Below are 17,090 nucleotides of genomic sequence, written 5' to 3'. Positions count from 1 at the left end.
TCAATCACGCCTTCTCGCCGCCTTTCTTCCACGCACTCTCCTTCTCCAACCACTCCCCAAAGCTCTTAATTTGCGGATGCACACTCCTCAGTTCCGGAATATCTGCGCCGTAGCCCGTCTCCCTGAACCACACGAACATGTTGCCCATCTCCTTGACCAACAAATTGATGATCTTAACAATAAGACGGAATGTCGTAGGCAACTTCTCGCCCGTCTTCTCCTCGTAGATCTTGGCGTACTCAGCGAAGGTGAGCTCGTCGCCACCAATGGAGAGTGTGGCGTTAGCGTAAAGGTTGGAAGAGGGCTGGAGGAAAGATTGTGCTGCAAAGAAACCGATGTCGCTCTATTTGGCATAATATTAGCTTCATTCCCCCGATAACATGATAGAGAATAAGGTAACGGTAAAACTTACAGTAGCGATCAACTGCAACTTCTGCTCCGGCCGCAGCACCATCTTCCAATCCGTATTGAACACCTTGCCCAAGAATCCCGGGACGAGGTTCTCCATAAACGCCACCGGCCGTAGCACAGTCCACGTCATGTCGCTGCCCTTTGCCTTGGCGAAGAGGTGCTGCTCTACATTGTGTTTGGAGATGAAATGCGGAACGTTGGTAGGGTCCTTTGCGCTCTTCGCATCACCGCCGCGGTCAACGGACGAGTATACAAAGTGGCTTACGCCATTCGCGAGACTCGCATCAACGAGTGCCTTGCCCTGGCGCTCTTCGGTCTTGGTGTTGGCTTTTCCGCCGAAGGGGGTCTGCACGGAGAAGACACCCCAGATCGGAGACTTGGTCACTGAGCGAGCAGAGGCGAAGATAGAAGACGGGTCGTCGAGATTTCCGGTGACGAGCTTGATGAGGGGGGATTTGCGGGCTAAGGATTGTGCTGAGGGAGAGGAGGCGTTGCGGGTCAGCGCAAGAATCTCGAAGTCGGCGTTAGAGCGGAGGAGCGCGTTGACGACGGAGGAGCCTTGTTTGCCGGTTGCGCCGGTTATAAGAATAGCGCGGGCTGCCATGTCGACTCTGTTTCCTTGAATTATGGTTTGAGGATGTGTAGTTTCAGGTTGTCGTGATATTAATATTGATGGGTTTGTTGGTTGCGGAAGTGGTTGTAGGGTTGGAAAGGTGACTTATTTTTCTGACTTCTCCCCTTGCAGAGCAAAAGGACTTCTTATATGTAAGTCTCCTTCGTTTGCCTGTGGATATCGCCATTGCGTACATTGCGAGCGTTATCAAAGCATCGGACTCTCGGACCGTGCTGAGATGTACGCGTTAGAGACTCTTTGTCATTTGTCAGTTAGTCATGTTCGCAGGCCAAAGCCCGACTGCCGAGCGAAAAAGTGACAGAGTGACAGGGGTGGAACAAAGAGCAAAACCTGCTTGGATGTCACATTTCCTTATCTGGACGCGTCTGAATGCATGTGTTAGATGACACTTTCGCTACCTCGTTCGTCCGGTTCCACAACGCGGATTACAGAGCGCACACAAGCGGAGGGCGAGGTACTCGTGAGATATTGAAGATGACAACAAGAGTAGGAGCTCTAGTGACCATTTAGCAGACGCGCTGATGACTTGTAGTTCAATTATCCCCGTTACACGTGCTTCAAGTCCTGTAGTCGCCATTTATCGTGACATACTCATGCGAAAAGTCACAAGTCCAAACCGTAGCCTCAGCATCGTACTTCTCGCTCAGCCTAACCAAGATCTCCAGATCCTCAGCCTCCAGTATCTTCGCCGCACGCTCCTCGTCAACCTGCTCTGGCTCGCCCTTTACCAACAGCTTCAACTCTTCACTACCATCGGTAGGAATGAAGCTCACGCTGGTCTGCTCGGGAATGATAGAATCTACACCCGCGTAGCCTGTAGCGCACAAGATGCGGCCCCAGTTGGCGTCCTTGCCGTACAACGCCGTCTTCACGAGCGGGGAGCGTGCAATGGAATTGCCCACTTGCTTCGCTTCTTCGTAGGTCTTCGCGTTTGTCACACGAATTGTGACGAACTTGGTCGCGCCTTCGCCGTCGCGGACTACTAGCTTTGCGAGGTCGATCGCAAAGTCTGTAAGTGTCGCGCTGAAAGCTTCAAAGTCTTTCGATGAAGATGAGGTGATCTCCTGTCCTCCAGCCGCACCATTTGCGAGGATAGCAACAGTATCGTTAGTAGAAGTGTCGCCATCGATGGAGATGCTGTTGAACGACTTGGTGATGGCTTCTTTCAGGGCACCTTGAAGTAGCGGTGCTGCGACAGGCGCATCGGTGCAGATGATGCCAAGCAGCGTGGCCATGTTGGGGTGGATCATGCCGGCGCCCTTGGTCATGCCCGCAAGGTGGTATTCTTCTTGACTGCTCGGAAGAGTGAAAGTCTTGGAGACCAGCTTGGGAAAGGTATCTGTGGTGCATATGGCTTTGGCGGCGCCTAACCAGTGTTCGTGTGTGTCGCCCAGCCTGTAGTACGCATCCGGTAGCTTAGCGACGATTTTGTCAATAGGCAACCGCTGGCCAATGACTCCAGTGCTCATGATGATGCTTCGGCTGCCCTGTCCGTCATCCTCTCCATTGCTGTCCTCAATGAACTGCTTGTCTGTCTCGTGGCCCATCCTCAGTGCATCTTGTATGCCACCTTTGCCCGTCACAGCATTTGCACATCCGGAGTTGACCACAACAGCCCTAATACCATCACCCTTCCTCTTGCTCAGCATGTCCCTGCTCACTGTCACAGGGGCTGCCTGAAATTTGTTCGTCGTGAAGACGGCTGCGGCCGCGCATGGTGTATCGGATGCAATGAGAGCGAGGTCATCGAAGCGTGTGTTGGAGGGCTTGACACCGACGTGGGCGCTGCCAGCCTTGAAGCCTAGCGGGTAGGTGCCGGAGGTAGGTATGTACTTCTTCTTGGAGGCCGGAATGGTGCCATCGCCGGGCGCCGAATAACTTCGCACCTGGGCGGTGAAAGCTCGCGAGCGGGTAAGCCAGCGGGGACTGGGGCGGGCGAGGGCCATTGTTGGCTGCAGCAGCGTCAGCTCGATTGCAGTAGAGAAGCTTGGAGCCATGCCTACCTGACGTCTTATAACCTCACCGACGACGTGAGTCACTCAATTGCACCTGCACGCCCTACGCATCGAAGCTTTCGAGAGTCATGCCAGCCTCCAGAATATCTCTCCGCTTATCGGCGCTTGCCCATGGATGCGCTAGCCTGAAGCGCCGCTCGCCAACGCCAATGTCGACGCTCAATGCATCGCCAGGTCGCACTCCATGGCGCTCGCTTGGCTTCCAAACACCAATGCGCCGACCGCTACACCCACAATGTAGAGCAGGTATATCCAGTACCGGACCATGGTGACTTTGGACGGCTCGACGAAAAACTTGGCCGAGACGAAGAGCAGCGCGGGTGCAGGGAGCGCTGCCCAGAGCGAAGACAGCATGCCTGCATTCAGCTGCTGCAACGTGGATGCGAACGGACTCGACGGTGGGAGCGAGTTTCTGTAGTAGAGAGAGCCGAAGAGCAAGAGTAGCGTTGCGACGCAGAGGTAGAAGAGCGACGATTCGAATTTGGCGTTGGCACGCTCGTCTGCCTCTGAGGCTGGTGGCACGGCGGCGACTGGCAGGAGCGCGTCCTTCTCGGATGAAAGATACTTCAGCGTCATGGTTGTAGCTGCGGTGTGGGTGATTGTGCTGACAGTCGCAGCGGCTGTGGACGTACTTAAGTCTCCAGCTGCCTTTGTCAATCCACGCCCCCACGACCGCTTTCATCCTTCGTCCATGACTTGCATGATCAGCCCCGCCGGACTGGTCTGCCCACCAACGGCATGGCTCGCGTCTCGAACCGTCAGCAGTCAGTCTTATGGCGCGTGAAGACGTACCGCATGACTCTGGTCTTCTTTCCCATCGTTATTGCACCTTCGACTATCGATTTCTAGATGCCGCAACCCAATCGGACCCCTTTTCTATTTGTAGAACACTAAGCGAGGCAAGCTCCCAGATCAGCCAGCCGCGAACACGGTCTTGATTCTCCCCCACGAACTATGAAAACAGCTGCAATGGAGAAGTCTCTAGGCTTGAAAATGCATGCACGAAAGCATCAAGCAAAGGATCGGCCTGCGAGTGTGATATCAGGGTTGCCGTTTCCGGTGAGCCCCATGTACATTCCTCGACAGGCCAGAATTCGTCTAAGCTTCTGGATAGCAGAAGCACTTCCATAACTGCCAGATCGAGGGCTTGCCTGTTGCGTCCTCGGAAAACTGATGTGATGTGCGATAAAAAGGTGCTGTTGAACCCAATCGTGCACAAAGTGGGATACAAGCATCATCACGCGTCGTGGGTCCATACCGTTACCACACAACCCTCGGAGACACACATGTAGCTTAACAGCGCAAAGATAAACCCGCAAATCTGGTGGAAGCACAGAATTCGATACTTGTGTCGATGCTGCATTTATATAGACAGCTGTGACTTCCCTTGACAGCACGGCAGCTGTGAAGGCGAACACAAAATCGTTCGCGAGTTTTCTTCGGTCCCATGTTCACTACGACTCACTATGAAGCATTTCGCCATCAATCAGCTACGCTTCCGGCTCAACGTCCAGTAAGGAACCTTCCAAGGTTTCGTGCGAGCCACGTGCACGCTTGCCTTTTCGTAGGGAATGTCCCGAGTCGAAGGAACTTCGCCCCGCGGACGGATATCCTCGGCGGCGCAGGCGGGTTCCCCCCGTAGAAACAAACAGTGCGAGCGGACTTTTGGCTTACCAGCGTCGTCTAGGTACTCAGGGACATACGAGAGCACCGGTTCTTCCGAATGTCCGTACACGGCGATGCACGCACATGTACTACTTCCGCCACCAGCAGCAGATTGCAGACCAACTTCGAGAGACGCAACAATCTTGCACCGCTTCGAACACCATGCTCGAAGTTCGTATACCTCCCGCGTTGGTCTCGCGCAGCATCCGTGGGTGGCACTCGCGAAGTCGTTCCAAGGCCATCAGCATTGCGCCCCCACTAGCTCGTACTAGCATCGATCATCGGAACGTCGATCCAATCACACAGCACCTGCGTCCATATCCGGACAATTAAACATCTCACTTTTGGCAGGGGTTCGTCATGTAACTGACAGGTGCCCAGTGGTATGCTCCTTCGGTTCAACTTCATGATACTTCGCACTCTCATGAACGACAGCACGAAACCATCTTCCGAAGCGATACGACAGGAGTAATCATCGAATCAGGAGCAGAAGGTCTTAGATTTATCGATACTTGTTACTACTTGCTATGCACTTGAGTTGTCGGCGCAGGTCTCGCCATGCTCTTGTCTGCGTGTCCGTCAACGCCACCACCTAGCATCATCACAACAAACACGCCCAGCTGCGCACACGATACCCCATTTTCCCACCGGCACCCCCAAAATAACCCAATGAGGTCCCAATCCCACCTGAATGTCCCTGGTGCTGATCGGCCCTACAGTGCTCTCACCTGGCCCAATCGCAATGTCCGTAGTCCGAAGTTTCAAGGCGGAGGCGCATGCTCTCTACAAAACTCACGGCACCTCGCATCCGCGTCCGCGTTCTGCCGTTTCTGTTTCTCTTAGCAACTGTTTCAACGCGTTCGTCGTTCTTTTCCCTCTTTTCGACATTCTTTCTTATGCGCAGTGCTGGGCTTTGATAGCGTTCATTCTTTTGCTATTGAGTCCTTCGGTACACTGTCGTTTCACACCACTCTCTCTTGAACATTTGAGCATTTGGCTCTGTTACTTTGACTAATATAGTCCTTACGTTCTTTCATACTGTTATGCCTGGAGCCAAATCGAACAGGTAGTACCGCGCGACAAACCATCACACACTGAACAATCACATATCTTCAACAAAATGAGACTCTCGCCTTATGACTGGCGCCGCCAGGCTGAGCCCATCCCACAACCTACCCGTGTCAATCTCGGACCTCTCACTACTGTCTTCGTCCCGCCACCATACTGCTCGCGCGCCGCCCTTGCCGGCTCGCAGGCTGTCCTCGGACAATCATGTAACCCAGTCGATGACAAAACCGCCTCTGCAGCCGACGACACAGGATGCTGGCCGCGCGCAACAGCTTATCCTTCTGCAGCCAAACTCAAACTCGCCGGTCTCGGTTTCTATTCGCCAGGCCTGACATGTCCGCAAGGCCACTACAGCGCATGCACGGCGATCTCGACATCAATAGGTCAAACAGCTGCGCCGCCCCAGGTCACAGGAAACTTCCAATTTCCCCTGGCAGCGGGCGAGACAGCAATTGGGTGCTGTCCCACCGGATACACGTGTGGTGCGAATGGCGGATTCCAGACTTGCCACCAGGTGGCTACGCAGACGAGCTTCGATGCCATGACATGCAGTGGGCTGTCGGGCAGTAATTTGGATGGCTTTCAGGTGCCGATGACTATGAACGGGGAGACAGTCGCGACGATGGATCTATACGCGCCGATGTTTCAAATCAACCATATGGCGACAGATCTACCAAAGACTACAAGTGAAGCGAGTGCAACTTCGGAGGCGACTGTAGGAAATACGCAGGCCACGGAGGCAAGCAGCTCGAGGACGAAGAGCAATGTGACGGCTTCGGTTACGGCTTCAGCAACTGCCACGGCTACAGATGAGGCCGTGAAGGTGGACAACATCGAGACCGAAGAGGCTGAAACAAGCACAAAGGCGACGAAGACTAGAATGAGCGCATCAACTTCCGCATCCAATACCGATGAGGTTGTCAAAGTCAAGGACGTTAACGAGGAAATCCCGACCAATACATCAAGCGAAGAGGAGTCGACTTCGAAAGCTACCAAGACAGCTTCTGCGGCAGAGAAATCAGGCAAAGCAACTGTCACGGACGCTTCTTCATCATCCCCCGTTCCAACCATCGACTGGAGCTCCCCAGACCCGACCCTCGGCGTAGGAGCACCAGCAGGCCAAGCAGCCACCGAGGGCATCGTTTTCGATACCCGACTACCACCGTCCATGGCAAGCACTCTGCTCCCCTCACCCACAGTCAGCGCGGCGGCGGCAGACGCCACAGCTTCATCAGCACCCGAGTCTACTTCAACCAGCTTCTCAACAGGCGCTAAAGTCGGTGTAGCTTGTGCACCACTCGCAGGCGCCGCTCTGATCCTCCTCGGCATATTTTACTATAAGCGCAGAAGGCCAAATGCTGGAAGCTACAAAGAGGGTGACGCCAAATCCATTTCGTCCGACAGCTCAGGACCAAGCACATACCAGAGCACGTACTTTGGAGGCAACACCAGCACTGTGCAGGTTGACCAAGCTGGTGTCAACAATATGAACACTTATCCTCCACCCGTTCACAACTCGCCCTACAATGAGGACCACGGCGAGCACGAGATGGCTATGAACGGCCCGGGCCCAGCGGTTATCGCACCAGCCGGCTATGGACAGCCGGCCAATAAGATGACACCCGCCGACTTCTACGCCAACCCCTGGACCGAGAAGGACGAGTACGAGACGCGGCCTTTCGAGACCGCTGCGTCGCGCTTCAAGCATGCGCACTCACTTTCCAACGACGCTGAGAGCATCGAATCCCCAATCGACGGTGCATCCCCCTTTCGACTCAAGCGCAAGAGCACGCTAAAAGGCCGCAACAAGCTCGAGAAGCGCATCACAGGCCAGGCCAACGAACGCCACGTCTCGATGGAAGGCTCGATAGTGACGGAGAACCCGGACCGCGATTCAGCGGAGCATCCGCGCTCGTCGCAAGAGAGCACGGAGTGGGACGAAAAGGGGACACTACAGAGATCAACCTCTTTCTCTCGACCTAGACCTAGGCCGAAGACAGCGGCGAGCAGTGTGTACCCGGATGACAGGGATAGTATCATGAGTTGGGACGCAGCGATGGCGCCGGACATGCCTGACAAGCCGCTGCCATCGATACCCGAAAAGGGTGGCCTAGATAGGAGTAAGAGCTTTTCGCGCCCGCGGCCGAAGAGGGATGAGAGCGCGGATACGCTGGTGGAAGTGGAAGGCGAAGGTAGGGCGACAACACCAGTGCCTAAGGGCGTGCTTGCGCCTCCTGTGACGGCGGAGGGTGTGTCTTTCTAGTTCTGGTCTGTTTTGCTTCGTTTCTTGTATGATGTACATTTGATTCCCCATGAATAAGCGACTGAAGCGCGGTGTTGGAAAAGACTTGGGGATAGACTTTGAGAAGGCCCTTGCGGGCTGTAATCTTTAACTTCTGGTGTCTATATTTGTGGGTCTGTAAACATTGTTAACATGAGCTATGCATCTGATATCTGGTGACAGACCATCTGCCTCGTGCGTTCCCTGAAAGAATTCCTGCATGAACCCTCCTGATATTGCTTTTACCCAACAAAGTCCGCCTAAAATCTTGTAACGCCAGTCCTACTCGCGCCCCGGGTATCAAATATTGACTGCTCGCTGAATAGTCGTCTTCTTACTTCCCCTCGCTGCCCACTCACGGTACATGGCCTGACTGTGCGGCGGGATGTCTAACATAGCCTTGCTCGTCTGATGTCGGTATTGTGTACTCAAATCAATCTTTCTCCCTTCGCAACACGTCGCTCAGTCGCTCGACGCGCAACCCCGACATCCGCAGTTCACACACTGAATCTCCTGCCCCTCCTTCAACTGCTCCTTCGGCACGCGACAGATACACGTCGACCGGAAATTGGTCTCCTTGGTCTGAATGCACCTTGTGCAGCAAAGCTGTTGGAAGTCAGCACCAAATCACATTGAAATGGCAGCATCCGAATGGCAGCGACTTACCTTCTCATACCCTTGCTTCTTCCACTTGGCAATCAAATTCGGGTCTGCATATCCATTCTTGAGTAGCCAGTCGTACAACTTCCTGTCGATAGCCTCCTTCTCGTAGTACAGGTCGTAGATGTAGCGGGAGCGCTGATGCGTGATTTGGAAGATGGGCCACGTCATTTCATATTTCTTCTTGCCTTCGTGCGAGGCGTTTTCGGCGTCTTTCATGGCAGCGGCGAACTCGAGGAGCGTGTCTTCGATGTCGTCGAAGCCTTCCGGGGGAGCCTTTTTGGAGGCGCGAGCGGTGCGAACGGGCGGCATGGTTGAGATCTGGTGATCTGGAACTTGGACGCTGTGGTGATGTTTGAGAGGGCGGGAAAGCGTCTATCGTGTGCTGTGTCGTGCGTTGAGCGTCGCTGCTCTTCAGTAACTTTATGTCGGATGGCGCTAGCGGAACGCTTGGCGATCCGCGCTCCGCATCGTCACTTCACTGCAGACGAGCTCCGACAACCAGCAACAGCTCGATTACGCCCGCCACCATGACCATTAATCCTACGTACCTCGCCCAGCGCACGCGCTCGTGTCAGTTACCCGCCGTATAACACCATTGGGACTTCCGGAACGCTAACGAGGCCGCAGCGGTGAATTGGACGGATGCGAAGAAGAGAGTGCTGCACAGCTACCGGGACTGGCTGCGATCGGTACGTGGCTTCTACACGCCTTCGGAAGAATGCTTTACACTGTCATCCCAGCGCAGTCAATATAGAAGAGGGGCAGGGAAGGACAGACGCTAATCGCGGTTCCAGGCCCCGGAAATCCAAAACATGTACACGCTTAGCATGCCCATTTCCCAGCTCCGGACCAAGATGCGCCAGGAGTTCGAGCGACACCGATACGTGAACCAGCTCAGGACAGTCGATGTGCTGCTCTTCAACAGCCACCAGGAGTACCAGGTACAACCCACCACTTCAGAGTGCAGGCGCAGCGCGGAACGTGATATTGACGCGGCAACAGGAAACACTCAACTACTGGAAGCAGCTCTCACACGTACTCAAGTACTTCCGCACAGAGGAGGAGCCCAAGGCGCGGTTGCCGAGCAACTTCATCAACGGATTCTTGGAGGTATGTTAAACGCTAGTGTGTTGTGGATGTAACGGGCTGACTGTGATAGGGCCGCAACGCTTAAAGTGGAACGGTTGGCAAGGGAGGACATCAGGGACGTGTATATAACAGACAATACCATTTCCTTTCCTATGAACGCCAACAGGGTGCCGTGATATCGTGAAACGCCATGCAATGCTTACTTCTAGTGACCACCACAAATCCCGTGCTCACAACTTCTGATCATGTCTTATGTGCAATCTAAGGCGAATTACGACTGCATCTGGTTGCTGCGGAACTCCTCTCTGGCAATGGTGAATTTCTCCGTGACTACATCGCACATATCCATGAGATCCTGCAGGCCCTTCTCCAGAATGTCACAGACGTCCACGTCGTCTGTTCCACCGCGTCAGTCCAATCCGGCATTTGCACATGAGTCAGACTGAAGAACATGGAGACAACGTACCGTAGCTTTGAATGCGGATATTCATCTTCGCCTCGGACGGATGCGGAATCGAGTAGCCGCAGAACTCTACATCAGGACTGTATCATCGTCAGCAAAGCTCTCACCTCAGAACCAACCCTCCTACCAGTCCTTTTCGAGACTCAGAGACAAATCGGGCCGTCGAAACTTACTTCTTCATAATGATATACCGCAGCGCATTGCCCAGCGTGTGGTCCTCGCCATCGAATTGAAACGACGCAGCATTCTTCTGAGCTCCCGGCAACTGTACTGCCATTAGTCTCTAACCCATCATGACTCTTGCTTCTGCTATCATAAAAATCGAGACGTACCACGCGCACACGGTCCTCATCAACTGTGACCGGAATCTCGTCGATGTCTTTGATCGACGTCGGCGTCACAACGGGAAACTCCTGGCCCTGGATGATGGGTTTGGATGCCATGTTGTCTTCGTGCTATCTCTTTCTCCGAGTTTCTCTCTTTCTATTCTCCTTGGAATTTACTCTGCTGTCGTGTTGTCGTCTTGCGTTTTTATCGATATCAGAAAAATTTGGAGCTAGAAGCTGGTTGGTCGATGCGCCACACCACAGATGCGACGAGCATTTCTCAGCCCTGCGCTTGCCAAGGCCGACCGGCGTAATGGTGGGGAACTTTTTTGGGCGGGCGAGACCCCGCGGTTTCTTTCACTTGTTGTCATGAGCAATTCTTAGAAACCCAATTGCAACACCACAACGCCAATCACACCCACGTGTATATTTCTCCTTCTTTCTCTTCATCACCACAAACGGGGACATAGCAAAGATGGCCCGCACCGCAACCATCAACCGCGACACCAACGAGACCAAGATCCAAGTCACCCTCAACCTCGATGGCGGCGAGCTCCTCCCCTTTGAGTCCACGCCCTTCTGGGACAATATCGACAAGCAGGCACAAAATGGGATCGACAAGGATCACGCATCACAAAAGAGCACATCCCAGGCGATAAGCGTGGACACCGGCATCGGCTTCCTCGACCACATGCTACACGCTATGTCTAAACACGCCGGCTGGTCCCTCCGCCTGCGCTGCAAGGGCGATTTGCACATCGACGATCACCACACCGCCGAGGATACTTGTCTGGCGCTGGGCGCGGCGTTCAAGGACGCGTTGAAGGGGAGCACGGGGCTCGCACGGTTCGGATACGCGTATGCGCCGCTGGACGAAGCGCTGTCCCGAGCGGTCATAGATCTCTCAAATCGCCCATTCTGCGTGACGGAGTTGGGGCTGAGGAGAGAGAAGATTGGGGATCTGAGTACCGGTGAGTAGAGCGAGTCCTTCACTTCAGTGGTGTAGAGTGGTGGTAAAGGGACTGAGGGGCTGACAAGGCGGCAGAAATGATACCGCACTGCCTGCAATCCTTCGCGCAGGCCTCGGGCACCACGCTGCATGTGGACTGTCTCCGCGGCGACAACGACCACCATCGCGCCGAGTCAGCCTTCAAGGCGCTTGCCGTCGCCATACGGCAGGCCACCACCGTCGTGAAGCAGTGGGAAGGTGAGGTCAGGAGTACTAAGGGCGTGCTGTACTAGGCGGATGGTGTGGAAGAGGAGCATGCTAAGAATGGGGGAGTGATATGGGTAGATAGAGATGGAGCCTCGAGGTGATAGTTCGGCTTAGAGCGCTATGCCTCAAGCTGGAGTGGGCGTAGCTCGACGATATGTATGAAGGGTCATGATGACTTGTGGAGAGCTCTTCTCTACGATGGAACCGCATGGACGATGTCAAGACGATTACCACAATGATTACAATAAAACTCCGTCGTGAGAGCTTTCACCTTCCACCCAAGCGCGAGTGCGAAATCGGTATTTCGCCATGAATAAATTATTCTTAAAGGCGAGACATGTAACTTTCGTAAGAGGACGCATGATGGAAGTAGTAAAATCGTATCATTCTGAACCTCAAGGCAACAAGCAAGCAAGCAAACAAGCAAGCTAAAGAACGCAAACCATCCATCCGTTTCCCAAAGTAGCTATGCAAGGACTACGGTTTCAACGACAGACACCTCCACCACATCGAGTCGTGAGCTTCCAATCCTCTCGTAAGGATCCAAACCATTCCTCATGATCGTACCAAGGGAAGGTAACGCGAAAGCTCTGCAAATCGGGAACCAGAAAAGAACGGCAAAGAACAGACAAACATTCCGAACGCCATTTACAAACTTGAAACAAAATTAACTCGCTCGCATGTATAGACAATTCGCTCGCTGGTGGTCCATCCCCGTAAGACACCTCTCATTAGGACAATAACGCATTAAGGACATAGAGGTATAGAAGGACCAGCCGGATAACTCGGTATAATCATGGGTATCGTTGGTCGTGACATCGTTACAAGACGTATTCAAGGGTCATGTTGTCCAGCGGATAAGATGTTGAAGGAGCATGTCGATAGAGGAGAGGTTGGGTAGAAGACAACAGGGTAGTAAAGGTAGGCGGACATTCATCCACCAAAGGTGAGCCATAAGCAGAAGAATCAAGCAAGCGATCCCCCATACTTCTTCACCCCGCCTCGGGTCAGTCCGGACTTCCAACTGGCTGTTGTTGCTCCTAGGGAGGCCATTTCAGGCCTACAACTTCGGAGCTCAAGCCGCGATGGAGGTCAGGACATGGCGTAGAGGTGAGTAGAAAAAGAGTTTGTGGGAAAGAATGCCTGACAGAGGGGTACCCAGAAGCAGAGTATCATCATCTAGAACCTCGTGGTGGCGCTGCGAGCAAGACCGGGTCTTGTTGCTGCCTTCTTCTGGGGCGAACCATTGGGAGCAACCGCAGACGAGGAGACCCTTGCGCCAATCTTTGCGAAGCCTTGCAAGAGGTCGATGCCAGGCTCAGACTCGTCACTATGCAAGAGATGGGAGAAGTCCTCTTCTTCGTTCGGTGCCTCGGACATCCCACCAAGGGACTTCAGTGGAGTGAAGCCCGTATGGGCGTTCTCCTGATCAAGGGTAGGGAAGTTGAAGTCTGGCAGAGGAGTAGAGGTCGGAGGCTTCAGCAACGGCGCCTTAAGTGGGGAGGCACCGCGTGTAGGAGAGAGATTAGGGATGTTGAGGAACGCAGATGAGAGCTTCCAGTTGGGTGTAGGAGACTTGGTGAGATTGAAGTTGGATTTTGTGCCCGTTATGTCAGCCAGAGCGCCAGTGGATGTGGCAGCACGTTCAAGACGCGGACGTTTGGCGCTCTTCTTGAGAGGGCTCTCCTGGTAGTCAAAATCACCGAAGATGTCAAAGGTGCTCTCGAAACCATGGCCAACTAGGTTGACGTTCTCCTCGTTTGGCACGTTGACAGCCGGGCTCCATGACTTAAAGTCCAAGAAGGACGTGTCAACCCAGGTGGCAAGGCTCTTGTCCGGAGACCCACCTACGAGCTCACGCATCTTGTTTCTGTGATTGCGAAGGTTGGTATTAGGCGACGCAGATGCCGGAGGGAGGGCCGGTCGTTTGAAGACAATAGCGGGCGTCAGTGGGTCGACGACCTTGCCGGTTGGGCGCGATGGCGACGAGATAAGCGAGTGACCACTGGGCTGTTTCACGTGAGGCCTCAGTTTGGTCGGTGAATCGTACGATGATCCACGGATGCGCGCAATCTCCTCTTCGGCCCGGCCTCGCTTGATAGAAGGGCGATCGAGATCGGCTTCGGAGGTCTGTGCAGGTCCAAGCTTGATCGCGGAGGACTCAATCGAGGAGTAATATCCGCTGTCACCAAACTTGCGCTTTCGTCCACCAGAACGGCTGCTGGGAGGAAAGCGTGGCGCGCGGGGTGGTGTGTCGTCGCGTAAGGACCGCGAGACAGGTGCTGGTGGCGACGAACGAATATCGGCTGGAGGCGGCGACGACGGTAGCCGACGCGGCGGAAGCATGGTAGCGGGATCATGGCCGTCGTGTGCAGCGGGATCCGAGCAAGGAATCGTGGCGTCGGAGGACAGCTCCGTCTCCTCGGGGAATTTGCTGGAGTCAAAGCCTTTGCTCGAGCTCAAGGGAGGAAAGCTCGCGGACGCTGACGTCGTTGGGCGTGCCATCTCGTTAGGGTAGACCGGAGTAAACCCGTCTGGGTTAGTTGGCCTGCGAGTCGTCCTGACCTTGTGGTACTGCTTCTCGAAGCCCTCGTTGATGACCCAGTAGTGGCCTTTTCCTGGGTCGTCCTTGGGACGCTCCATCTTATTGAAGCTCTTGCTGAGGGACAGATTGTGACGGATGCTGTTTTGCCAACCGGTGTCCTGCGAGTTGCGATAGAAGGCAAATGTGTCTGAGATCCACTTGTAGATCTGGGCGAGTGTCAATTGACGTTTGGGCGCGCGCAGAATGGCCATTCCGATGAGCTGTGCATAGCTGTACGGCGGCTTCAGTCCATCATCGTCCACTGCAGGCATCTCGTCGGGTCCAGGGAGTGGGCCATCTTCCTCTACCAAGCGTGCTTCCCGTATCTTCGGCTTCTTGCTTCGGTCTCGGGGTTGGGCTGCGTCCCCGAGTGGCCTCTTGTTCACAGACTTGACTGGCGGCTCTGAGGCAGCGAGCTTGGGTAGTGATGTTTCCGGCAACGCGTATACGTTCTCTTTGTCCATGTGGCCTGGGAAGCTGGCAAAGAAGTTTGGATTGGGGGCCATGACGTGAGCCTGACCGCCATATGGCCTAGGAGCCTTCTTCATGGGCGCGTCGGTCTCGAATTGCGGCTCTCGGGGTGGTGGTAGAGATACTGAGTTGAGGTCCCTTTCGGCAAGGGCGCTGGGTGGAGGAGAGCTAGAGACGTGGCGTGTCTTTCGCGGTGAGCGATCCTGTGCGAAGGCCTGCGGCGGTGCCAGTAGGGTGTGGGAGTGGTTTGACACGTCGGTGACGGGTGGGAATGCGTCCAGGTACTGCGGGTCGAAGGCTGCGACCTCGTGATGGTCCTGTGGGTGGATGGAGTCCTGAAAAATCTGCAGTGAAGCGTGTCGACGCGTAGCAGCCATGATGAACACGGCGTCGACGGCCTGTTCTAGGCTTGTATATAGTCGTGGGGCGCTATGACGCGTGAAATCGCGTGTAGCTTCTCAGATTGGGACCGTTCGGGTGATGGGGCAGCCCCGGCGGGTGTGGTGTTGTGGGAGATTGCGGTGACGGCGGCCGAGAAGAGTGTCGCAGACGGGCAGGGAGAGGGCAGTCACGGGTAAGGCGAGAAGACGTTGAGGCTCTGGCACGGTGTTGCTGGCGGTGTGGATTAGAAAGGAGGTGCTCGGGCAGGCAGGGCTTCTTACCAGTGCGGCGCCTGGATGAGGCAGCGGAGCGCTCGCTTGCAAGGCGCTAACAAGCAACGGTGACGGAATGTGCGATCGACGCAGCTAGCAAGTGGGCTGGCAAACGGTTGTCGTGGCCGAGACTGCAGACGGCGGAGCGGCTGCTTCGGTGCGCGGGCGTGGAGAGGAAGCAAAGGGCGATTGCGGCGGCGGTGGAGGAGGTGGTGAGGCCAGGGCACAAAGAGGATCGGAGTCTGGACTGGTTGGTTGCGGGCGAGGGACCTTGGAACAGCAGAGTGCTCTGTCCTTGGCCGCAAACGCAAGGAAGGCGCAAGGGAGCGCGGCCCAATCAGGCGCGACGTGGACAAGCAGCGCCGGGGAGCATCCTCGCAGGCCCTCCGCGCTGTCTGCGACTCGATCGCCTGTGCCAGACGCCGGCGCTCTGCAGCCTATCGACGCGTGCATCTGGCCGCGAACCACGGCGTCGCTGAAACTGCGCCCGGCCTGCCAGGCACCATGCCTGCACCCCTCAGCGCTCCACCAACCAAGCCTCTCCACGCACGTCGCCTGCAGGGGATCCACCTTGGAGGCCTTCAGCCGGCGCTGCGTGAACCGAAGCGCGCTATCGGCAATCGCTCGAACGCATCGCGATCGCCCTGGGACACGACAGTTGGGCAAAAGCCCTGCTCTGTGCACGCCGTCGACGAGATGAGGTCCAATGCACCACCGAGGCGACCAGACATCGACTGCCGCGGAACCTCGCGCAAAGAGACTGTCTGTGGCGCCCGCAGACGCAATCTAGCTCATGCGAGGGGCAAGAACACGACGACGCTCGGTACCGCATCCTCGTACCTCATCTGGTCCCGCATCCACGCCAGCAGCGCCCACTTCGCCCTGCCCACCTGCTCGGCTCCAACCCATCTCCGTGTCCGTTGAGCGAGCCCGCTTGTTTCTAAACTAACATCCAAGCAACATCTGTGAGCCGCCCTTCCGCGTCCTCGCGAGCTGCTTCACGGAGACCTTCCGCTGCCCTTCTCTATGACCTGTCACCGTGGTTACACTGCGGGGCCCCGTTGGAGCATTTACGATGGTGTCACCACCTCGCCTGATGCCGTGGTCCGTTTTCCGACAGATACATGTGAGGTGTGGCCCCACAACATGTCATCACGACCAGCAGTTGTGACGATGCACTGTGATGTTGATGTTTACTTGTCACATGATTTCGTCGACCCATGTCGACAAAACAAAGTCTTTGGTTGGCGCATCTGTCGCATAACATGAGACAGATAATTGTCCATGCATGTGTTCAAAGAGGTAACATGACCGGACATGCTCCTCTCCATGATCGGCCTCGAGGCCTTCTAGACATAGGGGCACGAATTGTCCTAGACGTCGACTCCATCCTGTCTCTCGCAGTCAGTCACATGAAGCATTCCACAATCTCCTCTCATTCCTTCAAGTCCCTGTGTCAGACCTCACTATGGCTCACTCAAATCCAGTCTTCGGGAACAGGAGGATTCGTAAAGAGACGCTTTATTCGCGCGGGCCTCGGCGAGAGACCGC

The 17,090-nt window shown here is 55.2% G+C and overlaps 8 protein-coding genes across 8 annotated transcripts; 3 read left to right on the top strand and 5 right to left on the bottom strand.

Moving 5' to 3' along the window:
* Window positions 1-4: 4 nt before the first annotated feature.
* N0V89_005627 (uncharacterized protein) lies at window positions 5-1,015 on the bottom strand (the record flags this gene model as incomplete). Its single annotated transcript, XM_056214404.1, has 2 exons — window positions 5-343; window positions 413-1,015. 2 exons carry the CDS (start codon window positions 1,013-1,015, stop codon window positions 5-7), a joined length of 942 nt encoding a protein of 313 aa, XP_056071671.1.
* Window positions 1,016-1,602: 587 nt separating this feature from the next.
* On the bottom strand, window positions 1,603-3,636 carry ECM42 (glutamate N-acetyltransferase; the record flags this gene model as incomplete). The annotated part of the gene is made up of 2 exons (XM_056214403.1): window positions 1,603-2,997; window positions 3,271-3,636. The coding sequence occupies 2 exons, from the start codon at window positions 3,634-3,636 to the stop codon at window positions 1,603-1,605; spliced, it is 1,761 nt and encodes a 586-aa protein (XP_056071670.1).
* A 2,209-nt stretch (window positions 3,637-5,845) lies between these two features.
* Window positions 5,846-8,056, top strand: N0V89_005625 (uncharacterized protein; the record flags this gene model as incomplete). The annotated part of the gene is made up of 1 exon (XM_056214402.1): window positions 5,846-8,056. The coding sequence occupies one exon, from the start codon at window positions 5,846-5,848 to the stop codon at window positions 8,054-8,056; it is 2,211 nt and encodes a 736-aa protein (XP_056071669.1).
* Window positions 8,057-8,536: 480 nt separating this feature from the next.
* Window positions 8,537-9,046, bottom strand: BUD31 (Component of the SF3b subcomplex of the U2 snRNP; the record flags this gene model as incomplete). Its single annotated transcript, XM_056214401.1, has 2 exons — window positions 8,537-8,680; window positions 8,741-9,046. 2 exons carry the CDS (start codon window positions 9,044-9,046, stop codon window positions 8,537-8,539), a joined length of 450 nt encoding a protein of 149 aa, XP_056071668.1.
* A 218-nt stretch (window positions 9,047-9,264) lies between these two features.
* N0V89_005623 (uncharacterized protein) lies at window positions 9,265-9,911 on the top strand (the record flags this gene model as incomplete). The annotated part of the gene is made up of 5 exons (XM_056214400.1): window positions 9,265-9,307; window positions 9,365-9,426; window positions 9,532-9,678; window positions 9,740-9,847; window positions 9,897-9,911. The coding sequence occupies 5 exons, from the start codon at window positions 9,265-9,267 to the stop codon at window positions 9,909-9,911; spliced, it is 375 nt and encodes a 124-aa protein (XP_056071667.1).
* A 186-nt stretch (window positions 9,912-10,097) lies between these two features.
* RPC19 (RNA polymerase subunit AC19) lies at window positions 10,098-10,732 on the bottom strand (the record flags this gene model as incomplete). The annotated part of the gene is made up of 4 exons (XM_056214399.1): window positions 10,098-10,222; window positions 10,293-10,369; window positions 10,463-10,554; window positions 10,622-10,732. The coding sequence occupies 4 exons, from the start codon at window positions 10,730-10,732 to the stop codon at window positions 10,098-10,100; spliced, it is 405 nt and encodes a 134-aa protein (XP_056071666.1).
* A 358-nt stretch (window positions 10,733-11,090) lies between these two features.
* HIS3 (imidazoleglycerol-phosphate dehydratase) lies at window positions 11,091-11,857 on the top strand (the record flags this gene model as incomplete). The annotated part of the gene is made up of 2 exons (XM_056214398.1): window positions 11,091-11,586; window positions 11,661-11,857. 2 exons carry the CDS (start codon window positions 11,091-11,093, stop codon window positions 11,855-11,857), a joined length of 693 nt encoding a protein of 230 aa, XP_056071665.1.
* Window positions 11,858-13,010: 1,153 nt separating this feature from the next.
* HCM1 (Forkhead transcription factor) lies at window positions 13,011-15,263 on the bottom strand (the record flags this gene model as incomplete). Its single annotated transcript, XM_056214397.1, has 1 exon — window positions 13,011-15,263. One exon carries the CDS (start codon window positions 15,261-15,263, stop codon window positions 13,011-13,013), a length of 2,253 nt encoding a protein of 750 aa, XP_056071664.1.
* Window positions 15,264-17,090: the final 1,827 nt, after the last annotated feature.

This window comes from Didymosphaeria variabile, assembly GCF_027946475.1.
Source record: "Didymosphaeria variabile strain IMI 356815 chromosome Unknown scaffold_4, whole genome shotgun sequence".
In the NCBI taxonomy this organism is placed as follows: Eukaryota; Fungi; Ascomycota; class Dothideomycetes; order Pleosporales; family Didymosphaeriaceae; genus Didymosphaeria; species Didymosphaeria variabile.
The sequence above is the reverse complement of the archived record's forward strand: the minus strand, read 5'-3'. Positions and strand labels throughout refer to the sequence as shown.